This window comes from Microtus oregoni, unplaced genomic scaffold (assembly GCF_018167655.1).
Source record: "Microtus oregoni isolate MIOR12 unplaced genomic scaffold, Mior012 000036F_ref0000092, whole genome shotgun sequence".
Taxonomy (NCBI): domain Eukaryota; kingdom Metazoa; phylum Chordata; class Mammalia; order Rodentia; family Cricetidae; genus Microtus; species Microtus oregoni.
In genome coordinates, this window is record NW_024543095.1 from 5,662,215 (window position 1) to 5,681,429 (window position 19,215).

The 19,215-nt window shown below is 45.5% G+C and overlaps 1 protein-coding gene and 1 long non-coding RNA gene across 3 annotated transcripts; one reads left to right on the forward strand and one right to left on the reverse strand.

The window, feature by feature from the left end:
• Positions 1 to 609: 609 nt before the first annotated feature.
• Positions 610 to 10,407, forward strand: LOC121433064 (tetratricopeptide repeat protein 27-like). 2 transcript variants are annotated; one of them, XM_041631303.1, is made up of 4 exons: positions 610 to 721; positions 8,236 to 8,331; positions 9,829 to 9,989; positions 10,266 to 10,407. In XM_041631303.1, the coding sequence occupies exons 1-4, from the start codon at positions 707 to 709 to the stop codon at positions 10,279 to 10,281; spliced, it is 288 nt and encodes a 95-aa protein (XP_041487237.1). In that variant the 5' UTR covers positions 610 to 706; the 3' UTR covers positions 10,282 to 10,407. The 2 variants fall into 2 exon arrangements, with proteins under 2 accessions (XP_041487237.1, XP_041487236.1); XM_041631302.1 differs by lacking the exon at positions 10,266 to 10,407 and having other exon boundaries at positions 9,829 to 10,104.
• Positions 10,022 to 14,006, reverse strand: LOC121433065. The gene is made up of 3 exons (XR_005972266.1): positions 13,411 to 14,006; positions 12,442 to 12,567; positions 10,022 to 10,152 (listed from the first exon to the last, which is right to left on the reverse strand). It is a non-coding gene; the product is annotated as an uncharacterized LOC121433065 (long non-coding RNA).
• Positions 14,007 to 19,215: the final 5,209 nt, after the last annotated feature.

Consider the following 19,215-nt stretch of genomic DNA (forward strand, 5'->3'; position numbering starts at 1 on the left):
TAATTGGGTCCTGACTAGGGTGCTTTCCGCACCTGGTTTCCAGAGACAAGCGAATGCTTGTTTAGAAACAGCCAGTGTGCACTGAGGGAGGACGGCATCCTTTCAGACAGATAAACAAGCCCTTTCTTCATAATGAGCCTTAATGAAGGTGGTTGTTGGGATGGCCACCCAGGGCCAAATCTGCATTAAAGTGTGCCCGTTATGCCAAGCAGTCCCCATGTACCACCGTATACTCTTTCCCTCAAACTGTCCCTTTGGTTCCCTGGTTCTAGTAAAGTTTCTGCCTGTGCTCTGTTTGAGGACTAACTTTATTTGAGTTTCATTGTAGGTGAATTTCCTCAGGATGCCTCCTTTAAGAAAGCATTTTGTCTGAAGTTAGGGCATCTAATATTGAGGACGCTTTACAGCTATATTCTCCTATGTTTAAACAGTGCTCTGTAAAGTGAGTTTTAAGAAGACGAGAGCCTCCCTACCCAGCTCCCACCTTTTTGTTTGCTTAGGTTGTGCTTTTGGCTGGACTGTGGTTTTTTGGGTGGGGGCAGGCATGTCTAGGAGTTGCACCTCTGGCTCACCCCTTCTTTCTTTGCCCTCTCTTTTCTTCCACCAGTGTTTACTGTCACAGCCAAAGTTCTGGGCCATTCAGACATCAGCCTTGATCCTCCGGACAAAGCTCGAGAGAGGAAGCACGCGGCGAGTGGAACGGGCAATGAGGCAGACACAGGTACCATGGTGGCACTCTCTCCCTCTGTTGCTGTAGTGTATGCATGAGGCACTTGCAGGGATGTTTTGTCGTTACTTAGATTACAGGCTCTAGAATTTGATTTGACTGCAAAGTTCAGCTTTGTCACTTTACTTTGTAGCTGTGACCTCAGCCTTTAACCTGTGTAACCCTGCATCTCATTTTATATCCATGCTGGCCTCAAACTCACTATGCACCTTCCAAACGCTGGGACTGGCATGGGATGTCAGGCCCAGCTTGGATTTTGAATCTTGTTTTTGGTGTCAGATGGTGAGAACGTGCCTTGTGCTTTGCCTGGGGAGCACAGGTTTAGAAGCAGAGAGATGCTACTCCGTTTCTCCTTAGGCCGTGCAGGGGTCGCCTCATCTTCTCATCCTGCGCCACATTAGTAAGGAGGGACAGCACTGTGGAGCTGTTAGTGCTGCCTCTGCAGACCAGTACTTTGCGGGGGGGGGGGGGTGTCTTTTTATTCCCTGTTTCCTGAATTTTGGAAATTAGATCATGTGACAGGATGAATCCATGTTTGTCTAATTTTCTGTCTTTGTTGAGCCCCTTAGCTCACACCCTGAACTTTTGCCAGTTCCTCTGATTCATAGTGTGGTGCTTCAGTGTTTGTTAAAATGACCACATCTCTCAAGAGTAAGGGAATGACTTAAAATAACAACTGGATATATAAAACAAAGGGTTTTTTAATTAAAATTTTTAATTTCTGTAAAGATTGGTTTCCTTCCAACATTGTGCAGTGCTAAATGATGAACTGTTAAAGTTGGGGGGATGGCAGGGGGACCAGAAGAGGCTCCAAGGGAAAGCTCAGTCATGCTTGTTGAGGGACTGCGGGTGTGCTGACCGTCCGCGTGGGCTGTAACTTAGTGATAGGCGGTCACATTGAGGGCTCCAATGACAGGCCCTGTGTAATGGTGAATTTTTAAATGATAGATACCAAAGTTAAGAAGAAAATGTTGCATCATACACGAAGGTAGATAACCAAAGATTCTAAAAGCCACAAGAGAGAGGAAATTACAAACTCAGGAGAAGCCGTTAAAAACAATCTAGTCCATGAAATCTTCTAGGCTGAGTGTTGTTGCCTATGCAGGTTAAGAGTGAGGTCAGATCATGCTGGGGAAATCTACAGAGACAACTGAACCAAACTCTTGGGAAGTCACAAACTCTAGACCGACATCTGCGGAGCCTGTATGGGACTGAACCAGGCCCTCTGCATGTGGGAGACAGTTGTGTAGCTTGGTCTGAGGGGCTCCTGGCAGTGGGCCAGGATCTATTCCTGATGCGTGAGCTGACTTTTTGGAGCCCATTGCCTGTGGTGGGAGGCCGTGCTCAGCCTTGATGCAGGGCTTGGTTCTGCCTCAATTTAGTGTGCCAGACTTTGTTGATTCCCCATGGAAGGCTTTACCCTTTGAGAGGAGTGGATAGGGGTGCGCTGAGGGGGAGGTGAGGAGGGCAGGAGGAGGGTATGGTTGAATGTAAAATGAAATTATAAAAGAGTGTAGGTGAGGATAAAGTCAGTGCTTGTGGAAGCCCTGTTCACTGTACCGCTTAGGTTTCTAGCTGAGTGTATCAAAGCTCTGACGGTTTGAATGAGAGTGGCCCCCACAGGGTCCTGTGTTTGAATGCTTAGTCACTGCAGAGTGCTCTGTTTGAAAGGATTAGAAGGATTAGGAGGTGTGACCTTATTGGAGTTAGTTGCGGGGGGTGGGGGGGTGGACTTCAAGGTTTTAAAGCCTGTCAAGCCCAGAGTCTCTCAGCACACAGAGCAGGCTGTGGTTCTCAGCTGTTGTTCCAGTGTCTGCTTGAATGCTGTCGTGCTTCCTGCCATGACCACAGGGACTAAACCTCTGAAAGTGTAGGCAAGACCCAGTTACCTGCTTTCTCTTACAACAGTTGCCTTGGTCACAGTAGAACAGTGACTGAGATGGTAGTCATACTGTCCCTTTAAAAAAAAAAGTATAGCTTTTTCTATTGTCATTCAGCTTTCTCGGCCTTATCAGAATAAAATCTTTTTGAGATATTTCTTGACTATTTTTGTTTTTTATTTTGAAAACTATTCATATCCCAAGTCCATTTTTTGAATAGGTTGTTTTATTTTTTAAAGTTCTTTATATATTCTGGATTTTAGTCCTCTGTCAGATGATAGCTGGCAGAGATAGTCTTCTTCTCTGTGGGCTTCCTCTATTCTTGCTTGTTTCTTTATCTGTGCAGAAGAATTTTATTTAATGAGGTCCCATTTGCCAATTGCTGGCCTCAATTCCTGGTCAAATGGGTCCTATTCAGAAATTCCTTTTCTAGGCCTCTATCCTGTAGGGTTTGGCCTGTCCTATAGGGTTTTCTTCTAGCAGCTGCAGCGTGTCACAATTAGGTCTTTCATCTGTTTTGAGTGTTTTTGTACAAGGTCACAGATGTAGGCTAATTTCACTCTTCTGCAATTGGATGTTCAGTTCTTGTACCATATGTTGAAGATTCTGCCTTTTCTCCAGTTTTTGTTTTTGACATCTTCGTCAAGTTTTGGATGGCCATAATTATGAGTCCTCAGTGGTATTCCACACAGCTTCATGTGGTAACTGTTGAGCGGTCCTAGCCCATGGAAGCACAGTTCCTTTGCAGTCCCTCAGACCTTCTGAAGGTTTAAAGGGACCCGAAGTCAGAAAGTTTTAGGAGTTCTGACCCAAGATGTGACTAGGGAAGGGAGGTCAGCGTGGTCACCCGGCTTCCTCAAGGCTGCCTCTGTTGGTTTGTCTTCACTGTGGAAGCTGAAGAGAAGCCCTCACTCTCAGGATCCCATTAACTGCAGCAGCTGAGCTCCCAACTCCCTTTAACCTCAGCGGCTGAGCATGTTACTGCCTATGGCAGGTCCTGATTCCTGTGTTGGGGGTTTGAGTGCCGTAAAGAATGGTCAAACACTAGTCTCAGTGTTTCCTCAGCAAGAAGCTGCTTTTCATTTCACAGTCTGGTCATTGTCGTTGTGGGGATGAGATAAGAAGCAGAAGCTGCCAGCGCGGCTCCTCTGCTCCAGTCCTGGGACTTTGACCTGGATTTTATTTCTCACAGGTGCCATTTGCTAATTGTTATGTAATTCTGGTTCAGCATAGGCTTAAGTTTATTGAAGCTTAATAAATTTTAATTCTATTTCTTTTTAGCATGGGGGATTTTATTCTTGAGAGTCTGAGGTGGCAGTCTGACTGATGGATTTGTAAACCACTGTCCACTTCAGGCTCCTGTCAGAAAGAAAGCTCTTTTACCCAATTGTTGATAATGTTTGTTTAAGTGCATATTTTAATTTTTTAATAAGTCCTGTCCTGCACACACAGACATGTACAAAGATTGCACAGCAAAGACGATCAAAGGTGACCTGGCAGGTGATGAGTCAGCCCTTTCAGATTGTCAGCTCGTCTCTGTTGGGCTCAGCAGCCCCAGACACTTTGATATACTTCTAGTGAGAATGGATTGCTGTCGGTGAAAGGGAAGGCCCTTTGGGACCAGCTGCTTCTTTGAAGATGTATGGCTGTACTCTCAGATGTAAGCACACGGTGTCTGAATCATACCAGACCTTGTGCAGAATTGTCCTGCATACTAAATCATCCTCTGGGTAACTGTAACTTCAGTCTTGATCTTCTGGAGGGTTTTCTGGGAAATTCTTTCCTGAAAAAAGGCACCAAAAGGAGGAGACACATCTTTACATTTGGAGGTTTCACCCTCCTATACCCATTCCATAGAGATACCCTCTGACTCACGAAACTGCAGCTTCTGGAGATGTGGGCATTATTATTGTGGGGGCTTGGGAGCTCCATATGCACAAATACTTAGCTTTTAGAGTCAGTTTAGGAAAAATGACCTTAAAACGAAGTTTTAAAACTTGAAAACAAGCCAGTACTAGTGGTATGTATCTGTATTCCCAGCATTTGGGAAGCTGATTTGGTAGATCTGACAGGGTTACCACTGACTGAGGGGGAGACCCCACCTTTGGACACCTGGCTTTGCTAACAATTAACTAACTTACCTTAAATGTCTGAAATAAAAAGAAGTTCTTGGGGACTGAAGGTATGGCTCAGTGGTTAAGAGCACCAGTTGCGCTTACAGAGGACCTGGGTTTGATTTCTTGCCCCCACATGGTGGTTCACAACCATCTGTAACCCTAGTTCCAAGGGATCTGATGCCCTCTGAACTCTGCAGGCACTGGGCACACAAGTGGTGCACATAAATCCATGAAATGCAAAACCAATTGGGCATGGTCTCTTAATGGCTATTGGCCAAAGGAGCTCCCACAGCACCACATAAATAAAATAAAGCTACACAAATTAAGATTATTTTAAAACAACAACAAACCCACCAAAGCTTTCTTGAGAAAGCCATCCTTATAAATTTGCTGGAAGTGCAAGAATTATTTTAAAAATCCTTTCAGGGATGAATGCCTCTGGTTAAAGGATCGCTTCCTTGTGGGTAGACCTGGAAGAGAACTCAGGTCATTGTAAATGTCAGCCCTGCTTTCCCTATTTCCTGTGCCTGTGAGAACTCCAGTCTGTTTGACTATGCTAGCATTTTTTCAGAACTTGCTAGAAATGAGCTTGCTCTGAAAAAATCTAGTCACCCACTGCTGCCAGCGAGGTACCTTGGCTCAGAGAGGCCACACCTTCCTGTGTAATACCTCCAGCTGGAGACCAAGTGTTCAGATCCATGAGTCTGTGGAGGATGTTTTGCATCAAACCATGAGAGGCTTTTGTTAGGATGTGTTTGTAAATTAGCAAATAAAAAGAGAATACTTTGAACTCAGTGGAGAGAATAGCAGTGTACCACCGCCCGTTTTTGTGTATGAGTTTAATGTTCTTAGTTTTACTGGTAGCTGAACCTTACTTAGGTGATTGTCATGCTTAAGTCAGCAAGAAGTATACACTTGTAGGAGAGTAGAAGATAGCTGTTAAATTAATCTCTACCCATGTGGAACCAATTCAGCTTTTGTAGGGTGCTCACTTAAGTGGTTCTCAACCTGTGGGTGGGTCGTGACCCCATAGATTGTATCTCAGATATTCCGCATATCAGATATTTACATTATGATTCATAGCAGTAGCAGAACTACAGAGATGGAGTAGCAACAAAATAATTGTATGGTTGGGGTCCTCACAGCATGAGGAACTGTACTAAAGGGTCACAGCATTAGGAAGGCTGAGAGCCCCTGCTCTAGATAGTTCATGCATGTTGGCTCTGTTATCCCATCTGGTGGACTTGGCGGTTTCAGAGAGCACCCAAGTCCATCAGACACAGATACCTATGTCGCCCAGAAGCATCTGAAATGTACAAACAATTATTATTAAGTCAAGAACAACTTACTGAGTACTTAATGTTCTTTAGTCATATCATCAAACAACATGGATTTTGTTGAAAATAAAATTTCACATGTAACTAGGGTTTGGTAAATTGTATGATATTAGTTTTAAATTTTAGATTATTAAGTAAAAGCTATTTTTTTTCTTTTTGAAAATGTGGTATGTTGGTTTAAAAAAAATGCCTTTCTTTTCATGAAGGAATTCTGTGATCTTTATTTATGTATTGTGACCATATGTCTTCAGCCAGAAGTTGCTGTTCGTTCTTTGCCCTTCCTCCCTCAGTGAAATAGCCCTGGCTAGAGGCATGCAACCTTTTTCTATTAAGTTTCTGTGAAGCTAGGCCAGGGAGCCTAGATGGTTGAGGAGTGTGGTTATGTCTCAATTTGTTCGGACTGACTTTGATTGAATAGAATCTTGGGCTGTCCAAGGAGTTTGTTCTGACATGTGAACTCATTCTGTGACATACTGAACCAAGTGGTTCTCCTCCCTCACACATGGCAGAGAAAGAACCACAGCTTCAGGCTGTTGTGCCAATTAGGAACTGGCCCGTGTTTAGCTCTGTGGTACTTACTGTTCTCCTCTCTGTAATAAAATACCCGACTAAGCAGCTTTATTTTGTCTCCCAGTTGGGGAGATTTTAGTTGATCATGGCAGGGAAAGCATGGTGAGAACAACTCAGTCTGTGTTGGTGGTAGTGTCAGATAGCACAACTGTTTCTCGTGGCCACCCAGGATGCAGAGAATTCTAGAGAAATCTAGATCAGACTTAAAGGCAGGTGTAACCTTCCAAAAGTCACTCCTGGCCACCTGCTGCTGCGTGCTAGCGCTCTTCCAATATTGCACTTCATAGCTGGGGACTAAGTGTATTTTCGAGCCTTTGGGGCTCGAAATCAAATCATGGCAGGTTTTTATCAGGTTAGATTCCTGTCCTTACCTTTCTTCTGAGGAAGTTTATTCTTGATTCTTAAATTTATTTTTAATTTTGTAAAAAAATGAAACAACTTGAAAGCAGATACTAGTAACAGCCTTCCATATCTTCACGTGTCAGAGACTTGTTACATGCTGCTTTGCCAGCATCCTCAAGTACAGGAAAGACCTTATCCCACACCACAGCCTCCTATGTTAGAATCAGAAAATTAAGAAGGACATGTTAATAATAACTCGATCATTATGTGAAAAAAGGTCACAATAATTCACAACTGAAATTCTGATGCCAAGCCTGGCATGGTGGGGCACACCGCTAATCCCATCACTCAGGAGGCAGAGGCAAATGGATCTCTTGAGTTTGAGACCAGCCTGGTCTACAAACTGAGTTCCAGGACAGCAAGGGCTACACAGAGAAACCCTGTCTTGAAGCCTCTCCCAGGAAAAGTCTGTAGTTAGTCCAAACCTACTGACAAATCAGAGGCAGGCAGATGGCCGTGGTAATGGGGCTGTCCATGTGTTTGTCTGGGATTCTAGACTATGTCTGAATTCAAGTTGACATTTTGTATGTGAGCTTTCTTTGATGACTAGTCATTTGATGACTATATAGTGCCAACTTTTGACTCTGCAGTTGGCTCAGGTTCCTATTTTCAGAGAGCCATCCTGGTCATCTCATTGCTTCTTGCTGTGTCTCTGGGAGCTGTTTTTCATTACCAGATTGGGAATTTCAGGCCATCACAGGAATTCAGTTATGTGGCTTGCAGTGCCCACTGCACTGCACAGATGGTCTTGTGTGAGTGGATGCCCACCCTTACACCTCCTTTGCTGAGGGATGAGAGTACCTGTTTGTAATCGGATAGAGCTGCTTTTTCTCATTTCACATGGTTGCTTCTCATTGTCAAACAGCATCACGTTGGAGATAAGTACAATAAAGAACACTTTTTCTTATAAAAAAATGAAAATTTTTAGTGAGAAGACTGGATCGTTGAAAGATTTATTATAGGAAATTTTAATTTAAAAATTTCCTGGTAATATTTAAATATGAATGTTTATAGAAATACTGATTAAATTTCAAGTTTTTAAAATACTTAAACTCAAAAATAAACTTCATACAGCCTTTTGCCTTGACCAAATGACTGGAGTTCTTTATTTATATGTGTATTTTAATGATTTTTATAGTAGGAACTTTGTTTACATTAAAATTATTATACATATAGACTGTGATTATGGTATGTGTTCTTAGGCTCTTGCAGACCAATTTGAAGACAAAACTACATCTGTACTGGAACATCTGAAGATTTTCTATTGCTGTCAGGTACCCCCTCATTGGGCTATTCAGGTACTTCTGTTTGTCTTCATTTTTAACTATTTTAGTGAAATCAGTAAAAGCACTTGGGGAGTTCCAGTTGTTTTAAATTGCTGTTTTGATTAAAATGGTAATGGATTTAAAAACGTTTTGAAATGGTTTTAAATTGGTAGTAGGTAGGATCTTAGAATTTAAGATAGAAGAATCATAAATGCTTTTGTTTTTCTTTTCCTGAATTTAAGTTTCTTAAGAAAAGGTTTTGATATAGATTTAAGCAGGGGTGTGGAGAGCGGAGAGAGAGAGAGTGCTGGTTAGGAATGTGCTTGGGCTTCTCAGGAGAGTTGTCTGCCTGCTTTCACTTTCAAAAGGACATTTTATAGTAACCTTTTAAAGATTTATTTTTTATTATGAGTGAGTATACGTGTGTGTGTGTGTGTGTGTACACGCGCGCAAATGATCATGGAAGGTAAAAGAGTGTCCAGAGCTGGGGTTGTAGGTGCTTGTGAGCCAATTGACATGAGGCAGGGAACTGAACTGTCTGGGTCTTGGAAGATCAAGAAGTGCCTGTTAACTGCTGAGCCATCTTTCAAGCCCAGCATTTTATATTCAAATATCTTTAAGGCTTTTCTACGAAACAATAAACCTTTGAACCTTTTAACAGTGTTTACAAAAGCAAATAAAAGGAAAGCATTTATTTGACACTTTATGTTTTGCGATATCCCCAACTGTTCTCTTTCCAGGGTGCAAGGGTGACTGGGGGAGCTCCTAAAGTCCCAGACTGAGCTAGCATGCAGCCTTTGTCCTGTGATTCTTAAATGGGAGCTGAATTTCAAAGAGCAGTAAAGATGTATTCAAAGAGAAAACAATTCAGAGACCACTGACCTGAAACCAGATCTATTCAAAAACTTCAATTTCTTTATTTTCTTATAATATTTTTTCCATTCCTGTAGGATGGGCAACTTAAAACATATTCTACTTATTGTTGAGTGTATTGTTTACTGGCCAGCACCTACTTTGCTTGCTCATCTTGATCTTCTAGGGCCTGTGGAATTAAGTGACTCAGATTACTAGTCTGTGTCTAAAACAAGTAGGACTGCTTGAGACAGAGCCTGAGATGCCCTCATGTGGAAAGAGGAAGCACGGAGGCTTTAATGGTGCCTGCATTGCTTCCTCAGAGCTTTAAACACTGGTCTGTGGGATGTAACTTTTGCAAATCAGAGCTTCTTGTGGAAGGAATCTTTAGATAAGAAGGAAATAATTGACTTTTTTTTTTTTAGTTCTGAGATCTTAAAAATCTGATGCATTGAGTATTTTGATCAGTTTCTATTTTGTTTTTAGTACTTCATTGCCTGTAAAAAAGCTTACTGAAGTAAGTGTGGTTCTCACAGATTCCTGGGTAGTAGATGTGGAATTTTGTAAATGATGTTTTTATTACAATAAGCAGCCCTTTAAAAGGCAGGTTGGAGTTACTGGGCAAGATGGATTTGCTTCCTGTCGAGGAGTGTTGATGACTCTCATTTGTCTTTCTAGCGCCAGCTTGCAGGTTTGCTCTTTGAGTTGGGATGTACCACTTCAGCCCTTCAGATATTTGAGAAGCTGGAGATGTGGGAAGACGTGGTCAGATATTTGAGAAGCTGGAGATGTGGGAAGACGTGGTCATCTGTTATGAAAGGACTGGGCAGCATGGGAAGGTACGTGACAGGCATGTCAGTGTGTGGTGAGCCCCTTCTTCCTTCCACACGTCTCCATCGCGCCTTAGAAAGCCTGCTTCTGATAGTGTTTACTCCAGTTCCTCCTTTCACTTAGGACTTTGCAGCATTTGCTCTGATTTATGTTGGGCAGCTTATTTCGTGTCTGTAAAGAGAAAAGCAGCCTGCAGTTGATATAACATTGGCATTTAAGAAAGAATAATAAAAGCTTGAAGGTACTGCATGTTTTGATCAATTTTTCTATCGATTCTTCTATAGGACAGCTTTGAAGTAAACTACCAGGGATTAATTTTAACTGTCTTTGGCATTCCTGATGATTAGAGGCTGTGGACATGATGGAGTCATCTAGGAGGCTGAGTCTGTTTGAAAAGGTCTATGGGATCGCTGTATGAAGTGTGTGATGCAAATTTAACTCCACTCTTAAATTGGGTCAACAGAGAAAATGTACTGTTTGCATCTGTTATAAACCTATTGTTTCCTCTCCTCATACGTGAACCATATGTTAAGATTTCTGTCTCTACATTGTGAGTAGCCATAAAACTGGATACACTGAAATCACATGTTGATTAAAACAACTTATTTTTATTGTATGTGTATGAGTGTTTTGCCTTTATATGTATGTGCACCATGTATGTGCTTGGTGCCCACAGAGGCCAGAAGAGGGTGTCAGATCCTCTGGACCTGGAGTTACAGGTGGTCATGAGCCCGTACATGTGGGTGCTGGGAACTGAGCTGAGGTCCTGTGCAAGAGCAGCAAGTGTTCTTAACTGCTGAGTCAACTCTGCAACCCTTGCTTGATTCTAATTGCACTTTATGTGACTAAGTAGAGCCCATAATGACTCCAATCCTTGGGTTGGTTTTACTCTCACTGTTACCCTTTCTGTTGTTATGAAGACGAGGAACAGTGGTTCAAGTACACGATTTTCTTATATAGCTTCCCACTGTGAGTATTAACTGTGACAGTTACTTGGATTGATCAATGACACTGACATGAATTGGTCAACGACAGTGAAGCTCTTTGAGTTGTTCAGTGTAGGGAGAAACCAGCAGTGTCACCAGGAGATCCAAGGTCCCTTTCATAGGTTTTTAGTCTTTCAGATAAAAGAATTTGGAGCTGGCTTACTGTCTCTACAGGTAAAAACAATTGCCCTTGCGAGCCTGGCAACCTGAGTTCCCCTGAACCCACATAAGACTGGGGGAGCGAGCTACCGAAGCTATCCATTGACTCCCTCGTGCATACTCCCTCATGCATACATGTGCAATAATTAAATATCAACAAAGCATTGAAATGGACTCCGGAAACTCAAGGACACTTCTATTGGAGCTTGAGAATAGAAACCAGAGGAGGAGAATTGGAGATCATAGCAGGTGTGGAGGAAGATGGAAAAGAGAAAATGTTAAACTTTTTAAGTTAGAGGTCGGGAAATCATGTATGGTGGGGCTGCTACCAGCTACAGATGGACCTCGAGTGGGGGTGGGGTCAGGGAGAGTCAGATTGCCTGCAGAGTGAGGAGTGGGGTTGGGATTCTGGCCAGTGTCTATAAAAGGGAAAGAAAATTATACTTTGTGAGTTAGAACTCAGAACAGCAGGTTTGGCAGGGAGTCAGCCAGCAACCACATTGACTGTGTGTGATGGTGGTGGTGGTGGCTTCTGGGGTATCCAAGTAGTTATCTCGTTTAGGAGGGAGTTCTCAACATGGTGCCAGTGTCACCTCAGGTGTATCGTGATTATTCTCGTTTGACTCCAGACTGTCCTCTTGAGCTCATAAAGCAACATTTTCCCCCCTAGAGGTTAAAGGAAAACTCCTATTGTCTACCTCAAAGGTATCACTCACTGGCTAAACCCTTTGTGAAGGAGGGTGCTGACTCTTGACCATGATATTTGTGTCAGATCACGTCACCATGTCTGTACTCAGGTGTCTCAAAGGGTCTTCAAATGTGCAAGACAGCCACCCTTGTGGAAAGGCAATCGTATGGCGGGAAGCTGGCATCGCTGCGTTGTGTCCCATGGTGCCTGTGAAGCAGCTGGCTGCAAATGGCCCTTCTTAGCACCCTTTCCCAGCAAAGCATTCTTTTCCAGCAGGACTCAAGCTTCTGTCAAGATTACATAATATCTTGATCCTGGAAAAGAATGCCACTGCTATCCTCGCATTCCCTCCGACTCCACACCACAGAAGATTCCCTCTCCTTAGGACTCAACTCGGGCTACAAAGTCTGCCTCTCATCACCTGCTCAGGAGGCAGCGTGGCCTGATGGTTAAGGGCATCTTCTTGGGACAGCTGCCTGAATTCAGGTGTGCACTTGCTGTCTTGCCAGCCTTGTGATGTTGAGCAGCTTGCTGTATCTACCATGTCTGTTTCCCAGTCTAGAAGCACACATCTGCTTGCCTTCTAGGTTTTCACATGGTAATGTGTATGTGCGGAGTGGTACTTACCTAGCTGTGCTTCGTGAGTGTTTGATGTGGTTCCAAGCGTGTGCCTGTTTCATTTGGTATCGCTGAAGTGACAGCATTATCTGTGGTCAGAGATGTCTTCAGATTTCAGTCAGTCCATTGACTAACCTGTGAGGTGACCCATACTTGTGTCTGTGCAGGCTGGTTACAATGTTCTCCATGTCACTATTTCAGTGGTATTAGCATGCCGTTTGTTGGGTTTAATTGCCATTTAAAATGAAAAGATGATCTCAGTATGGTTTAGCATAGAAATAAAAAGCTGTTAAATTAAAACCAAAACCAAACAAACAAAAAAACCAAAGTAGAGAAATAAATTTGGAATTTGTGAAATAAACATTTGCCATTCATTGGTGAAGTTATCAGAATTTCACTGGCCTACCTTTCCTTCCTTTCATTTTCTCTGCTGCAGTCTTTGTGAGGTACTAGTTATAAATCTGTACCACCGAGTGTCTGTTCCACGTGTCTGTCCAGAGCATGGGAAATCTGATACTAAGGAATGGCAGACTACCATAAAACATGGTGGGGAAGGTTCTCAGAAATAAAAATATTCTCTGTCTGGGCAATGGTGGCTAACACCTGTAGTCCCAGCACTCAGGAGGCAGAAATAGAGGGACTCTCTTTGAGTTCAAGGCCAGCCTGGTCTATAAAGAGTTCTAGGACAGTGAAGGCTATTACACAGAGAAACTCTGCCTTGAAAAAAAGAAAGAAAGAAAGAAAGAAAGAAAGAAAACAAAAGAAAAAGAACGAAAAGTAGGCAGGCACTCACCTCTCTGAGTGGGTAGCCTTAGTGTAGGAGCAGAAAACTGTTCCTAAGCAAAGGACCTTACAGATCACTCAGGCTTGGGGGGGGGGGGGAGACGTGGTAAGAAAGACAGCCCTGCAGAAGGAGCTGGGGGAGGGGGATTTGTGCTCTCTTCCAGAATAATCTGTCCCTGGATAGCACACACTCACCCATCCAGATGGAGCTCCTCAGTGTTGTTCCTTTTGGAGACAAGGCCGCACATGCACAGAGAATACAGCATCCCACCGAACTACGAATCCCCGCAGCCCAATGGAAAGCCACACATGCGCAGGACATTCTCCCAGATGCACCTGCGTTCCCCGTTAAATACGGGGGACACCACAAGTTGCTCTCTTTCCTTTTGTCTCTTCACCCCTGTCCCTCAACTGTCGCCACCCCCCTCCATTAAAGTTCACCCACGTGGGACCTCCGTGTATCTCGTGTCTCCTTCCTAACCCTGCACCGCCATGTGTCTCGTGTTCTTTCTCCAACCCTGCATCCACCCCCCACAGAAAGAATAACATTGGTGCCGTCTACTCGAGGACCTCTCCTCCCAGTCACCTAAGGCTGCGGCTCTGGTTTGGCGCCTCCCAGAGCCCGGGGCCTCCCGGGACAAGGTCAGGACTGAGGACCTGAGACCGCCCCCAAGTGTTCAACGCGGACATCTACAACCAACAGCGGCTAATTAGTGAATTCACCTGGGTTGGCTCACCATCCCATCTCACCCAGAGATCTTCCGGTCGAACTCCCGGCTTTCTTTGGCACATCCTGGGTACGGTTGCCAACTCCTCCCCCCTCCCCTCCCCCGCCTTCCACCCTCGGCTAGACCTGTTTCTTATCCGTGCCTGGGAGCTCGGAGCTCCCAGTTCTCCCCTCTTCTTTCTGATCTTTTTCTGTCCTCTATGAGCTCGCTATGGTGCGAGCGCCTCGGCCACAATGGGCGGCCTCCAGGCTTAACTGCCCCCTCCTAGCTGGGATCCCGTTTCCCGTTGGAAGCTAGGATCGGGTCATTTAGGCTATAACACTGCCCTTTGATCACTCAAACGCCTGTGATTAGAGCTGCTGTGTTCATGGCATCTCCGGGTGCCTTCTGCGGATATTTCCACGGTTCTAGCCATGGGTGCTAAGCCTTCTAAAACGGTTCCCCCATCCTCTCCCCTGGGGCAGCTGTTGGAAGCTCTGCAACCTCACGCCCTGATTCCTTCCATTAAGTTATCTACACTCATTCGTCTTTGCTTTAAGACTTGGACGAAATACAATTTACAGGGGAACTTCAGATGGCCTTCTCAGGGATCCTTCGACCCCGATATTTTATGGGAATTAGCTAACTTTTGTCACCGTTCAGCTAAATGGAAAGAAATGATGTACATTATGGCATTTTTTTTACATGGCCATTAAAACTGACCCCTCCGCCGCTTCTCGCTGTTCACCTGCACACATGTTCTTATCAATGCTGTCCCTCCAGGAACCCTCTGCTCCCACCATGGGCCCTGCGGATAAACCTCCAACCCCCCCCCCCCCCCCCCCCCCGGCCTCGAGGGGCCACCCCCTCTCGCTCTGCCCAGTCGAGCTACAGCGACAGCTCACCCATTCCTCTTTCCTCCAAAGTTTCTTCTAGGCACAGGAAGGACTCACCTACATCTTCCCCCCATGATGCCTCTAAACGTTCTACTTCTAGGTCTCCAGGAGTCCCGCATAAATATTTGTCCAGGTCACCTAACTGTTCTCCTTCTAGATCCCCAAGAAAGTCCCGTTCCAGATCTGCAAGGGCTTCGCCTAGCACCTCCGATAGAGTCCCTCGTAAATATTCATCCAGGTCACCTCACCGTTCTCCTTCTAGATGCCCAAGAAAGTCCCATTCCACATCTGCAAGGGCCTCGCCTAGTCCCTCTGACTCAGCTTCACCCCATTTTTCCCGCAGCAGGTCGCAGCAAGCAGCTGGAAGCTCCCCCCCCCCCCCCCCCCCCCCCGCCACAGGTCACACAGGCAGTGGGAAGCTTCTTCGGACTCTTCTCCGTCTTCTTCCCGCCTACGCCTCCCCCACGCCTCCCCCTCGATCTTCCAAAGCCCCTCTGGGCTCCTGCCATCACTAATCACCATTCCCCCATTGTTATTCACTTAAAACACCCACACCTAAGGATATCAGGTTTCTAAAAGCTACCAAGGCCTCCTGTCAGATCTGCCAAAAGATAATGGCCCAGAGTTTACTTTCCAGATTTCTCAAAATCTGTCTAGGGCACTTGGAATCCCCTGGAATTTCCACATACCGTACCACCCTCAGTCTTCAGGTAAGGTAGAATGGACTAACCGCTCTTTAAAGGAAACCCCCATTAAAATGTCACAGGAACTCCACCTCGACTGGGTAAGACTTCTGCTTCTGGCTCTTTTCAGGCTTTGGGCTCTCCCAAAGGGCCCCCTTTTCATTTCACCCTTCGAACTCATGTATGGGTGGCCGGTTTTAACCCCCGGCCTCCCGTCGGGAACCTCTCCCCCTTCCTGATCACCTGCTCACTCCCCTCCTTTTCCACTTACGCTCGCTACTATGGGACTTCACAGATCACTCATTACCCCAACCATGTGCTAATACATGTCCACCGCTGGTTAAAATAGGAGATAAGGTATTATTCTCACCTCCAGGCCAATGTCCCTCACCCCTTTCCCCTAAATGGCAGGGTCTCCTCAGAGTAATTCTTCTAACTCCCACAGCTACCAAGCTTGAGGGAATTCCTCACTGGATTCACCTGTCACATCTTAAACCGTTCATCTCCTCGGCTCAAGATAATCCTCCATACACGGTAACCCAGACAGGACCTTGTTCTCTTAAGTTCCAAAGGATACCAGGTTCAGCACCCTCTACTCCAGTCTAAGGAAAACAGTGGTCCCATCCTTCACTTAATCCTCCTGTGTTAACACACCCTCCCTTCTTTAAATTCCTAAATAACCATCCAGCTGTCGTTACAGAAATCATCATCGAACGCGGAGTCAAAGGCTCAGGTGGTAAGCAGATTCTTAACAAAGTTCCTTGACATAACAGGTCAGTCACTGACTGCAGCAGTGACCCCTAAAATGAATACATGGTTAAAAGATATTTCTTTTAAGACATTTTCTTTAAGCTCCAGGATGCCAGCCCGACCCACCTAAACAAAGCAAACACAAGCGGATCATTAACGGAATAAGTATCATTTAATTTTTTTTATCATTCTTAACCCCAGACCTCCTAACCCCACCCCCCCACTCCAAATCGCCCCTTTAATTTTCCAAACCTCCTCCTAAACCTCCTCTCCCTTTTAATTTTTTTCTCTACTAATGCGACTTTTGTCTTCCAGCATCTTAACGATGACCCAGCTACTCAGGAGCCAGACAGATGCGATTTCTTCAATCAGCCACCTCATAAACACCAGTGGACAGGATATAATCAACAGGACATCCTCAGAATAATCGGATACTCCCTGGATCCCTCGACGCCCAAAGCCAGCAGGAAGCAGTCATAAGAGACCTGGCTAGGCCCCCATTCCCTACACGCTAAGACTCTCAATCCCCCCCAATTTTTTTTAATAAAAACAAAAGGGTGAAATGTTGTTCCTTTTGGAGACAAGGCCGCACATGCACAGAGAATACAGCATCCCACCGAACTACGAATCCCAGCAGCCCAATGGAAAGCCGCACATGCGCAGGACATTCTCCCAGACACACCTGCGTTCCCCGTTAAAAACGGGGGACACCACAAGTTGCTCTCTCTTTCCTTTTGTCTCTTCACCCCTGTCCCTCACCTGTTGCCACCCCCCCTTCATTAAAGTTCACCCACGTGGGACCGCCGTGTGTCTCGTGTCTCCTTCCTAACCCTGCACCGCCATGTGTCTCGTGTTCTCTCTCCAACCCTGCATCCACACCCCCCCCTGCAGAAAGACTAACACTCAGCACCTAAAGAGGGACGGCTAATAGCCCAATGAGCCCGGGACAAAAGGAAGAACGTGGCAGGCAGGGTGGGGTCCAGTAGAGCACAGGAGACCCTGGTGGACAAGCTGAAGGTGCCCGCGCTCCCTTTGGGGATCCTTGAGGCCTTCCCGGTAGGCAGGCACTTACCGCTCTAGGTGGGTAGCCTTACTGTAGGAGCAGAAACCTGTTCCTGAGCAAAGGACCTTGCAGACCAGGCAGGCTTGGGGGGGGGTTCCGTGTATAAGAAAGACAGCCCTGCAGAAGGAGCTGGGGGAGGGGGTTTTGTGCTCTCTTCCGGGACAATCCGCCCCTGGATAGCACACACTCACCCATCCAGATGGAGCTCCTCGGCACCTAAAGAGGGACAGCTGGTAGCCCAATGAGCCGGGGACAAAAGGAAGAACGTGGCAGGCAGGGTGGGGTCCAGTAGAGCACCTGAGACTTTTAATTATTAAGAAAGTCCCCTTCCCCACCCTGCACCCCACACTGGGCTGTGGGCTGGCTCCTGGAAGCGCAGCTGGGACAGTTGCCCTCTCCTGTCTTCTTTCTTAGGGGTGGAACCCATGAACTTTTGCTTGATAACAGGTGTGCTGGCCCCTCTGCCATCTCCTGTTAAACAATCATCCTCGTCTTTTTCTTCGGGGTACAAGTTTTTGCTTGACCACAAATTGTCTGGACTAGCCCTGTCCTCAGGCTTCTGTCCGGTGATAGCCATAACTCTTTGGAATGCCTGATTTAGGCCCTGAGACGGCAGCTGGATGAACCTAGGCTGGGAGGTTTTCTTCGGTTGTCTCTTTGAAGAAACAGTGCTGGTTTGAGTGCGTCTTGATGGATCTGTCAGTGTTCCAGAAGGACACACTTCTGTGGGTCTACTGTTTTTTTTTTTGTTGTTTTTTTTGTTTTTTTATTTTTTGGTTTTTCGAGACAGGGTTTCTCTGTGGTTTTGGAGCCTGTCCTGGAACTAGCTCTTGTAGACCAGGCTGGTCTCGAACTCACAGAGATCCGCCTGCCTCTGCCTCCCGAGTGCTGGGATTAAAGGCGTGCGCCACCACCGCCCGGCGGTCTACTGTTTTTGTAGAGCTTTATGTTTTGCTTTTTAAGTTCCTTGGTGATTTCCTTCATTGGATATTTTAAGTCTGAGGTCTTACTGAGTCTTGACTTAGCCCATTTTTCATGCTGGTTACTCTCAGAGTCACTATCTGACGCGGAGAGAACCTCACAGAATTCATAATGCCCAGAGTCTTTGGCTTCTGTCTTCCCTGCCACACCATGGCTGCCCCATTGCTTTTGCCTCCTGTGAACTGGTACAAAAGCCGGAGACTGGGAAGATCTGGACTGGAAATCTCTTGTAGAAGTTGGACTCTTGGAAGCTGGAGTATACATTTTAGCTTTCCTGTGTGATGATGAAGAAGGGTTCTTTGATGTGTCCGCTGTTTCTCCCACAATCCTTTGAGACTTGAGGTCTTTTTCCAATGTGCAAACTAAAATCAAGATGCGTCCGGATTTCACCACGGCCTTCAGGGGTTTTTATAAGGTGGATCTGTGGGTAGACGAGAAGGTAAGCAGACTGGAACTTATGACCGCATCCAAATTCTGAAAATAGGCCGCACTGCAAGCAGATGGGGTATTTCTGGACAAGACCTGACTGAGGGTGGAGGGACGTTGTAGGGTATCTGACTCCGTAAGAGTGTTGCTGCTATCTTTACCTTTAGATCTTTAAGCTCTTCTGAGAGCTCGGTATTGGTCTGGGAAAAATAACTTGCCTCGAAGGAGTGGTGAGACTCAGAAGTTCTTCTTTGTGAATCGCTCTGGGAGATATTACTCGGCTCCCTGGAAACAGGATCTTCCCTACTGTAAAGTATCCCGAGAGGATACTCTGGCTTCCCTAAGGCAGGAAACTGGGCCCCTGTACATGAGACAGGCACGTGCTGAGTGACTTCCTGGAATATATCACTGAGTTTTGAGTTTGTTTTCTTTAGTCTCAATCTAGTCCCAGAGTACTGCTGTATTATGGAGGATGTGGATCCACATGTCCACAT

Excerpts from the sequence above, each read along its gene's own strand:
- LOC121433064 (XM_041631302.1), top strand. Across the intron at positions 8,332-9,828 it reads CCCCTCATTGGGCTATTCAG|CGCCAGCTTGCAGGTTTGCT; the intron begins GTACTTCTGTTT and ends TTGTCTTTCTAG.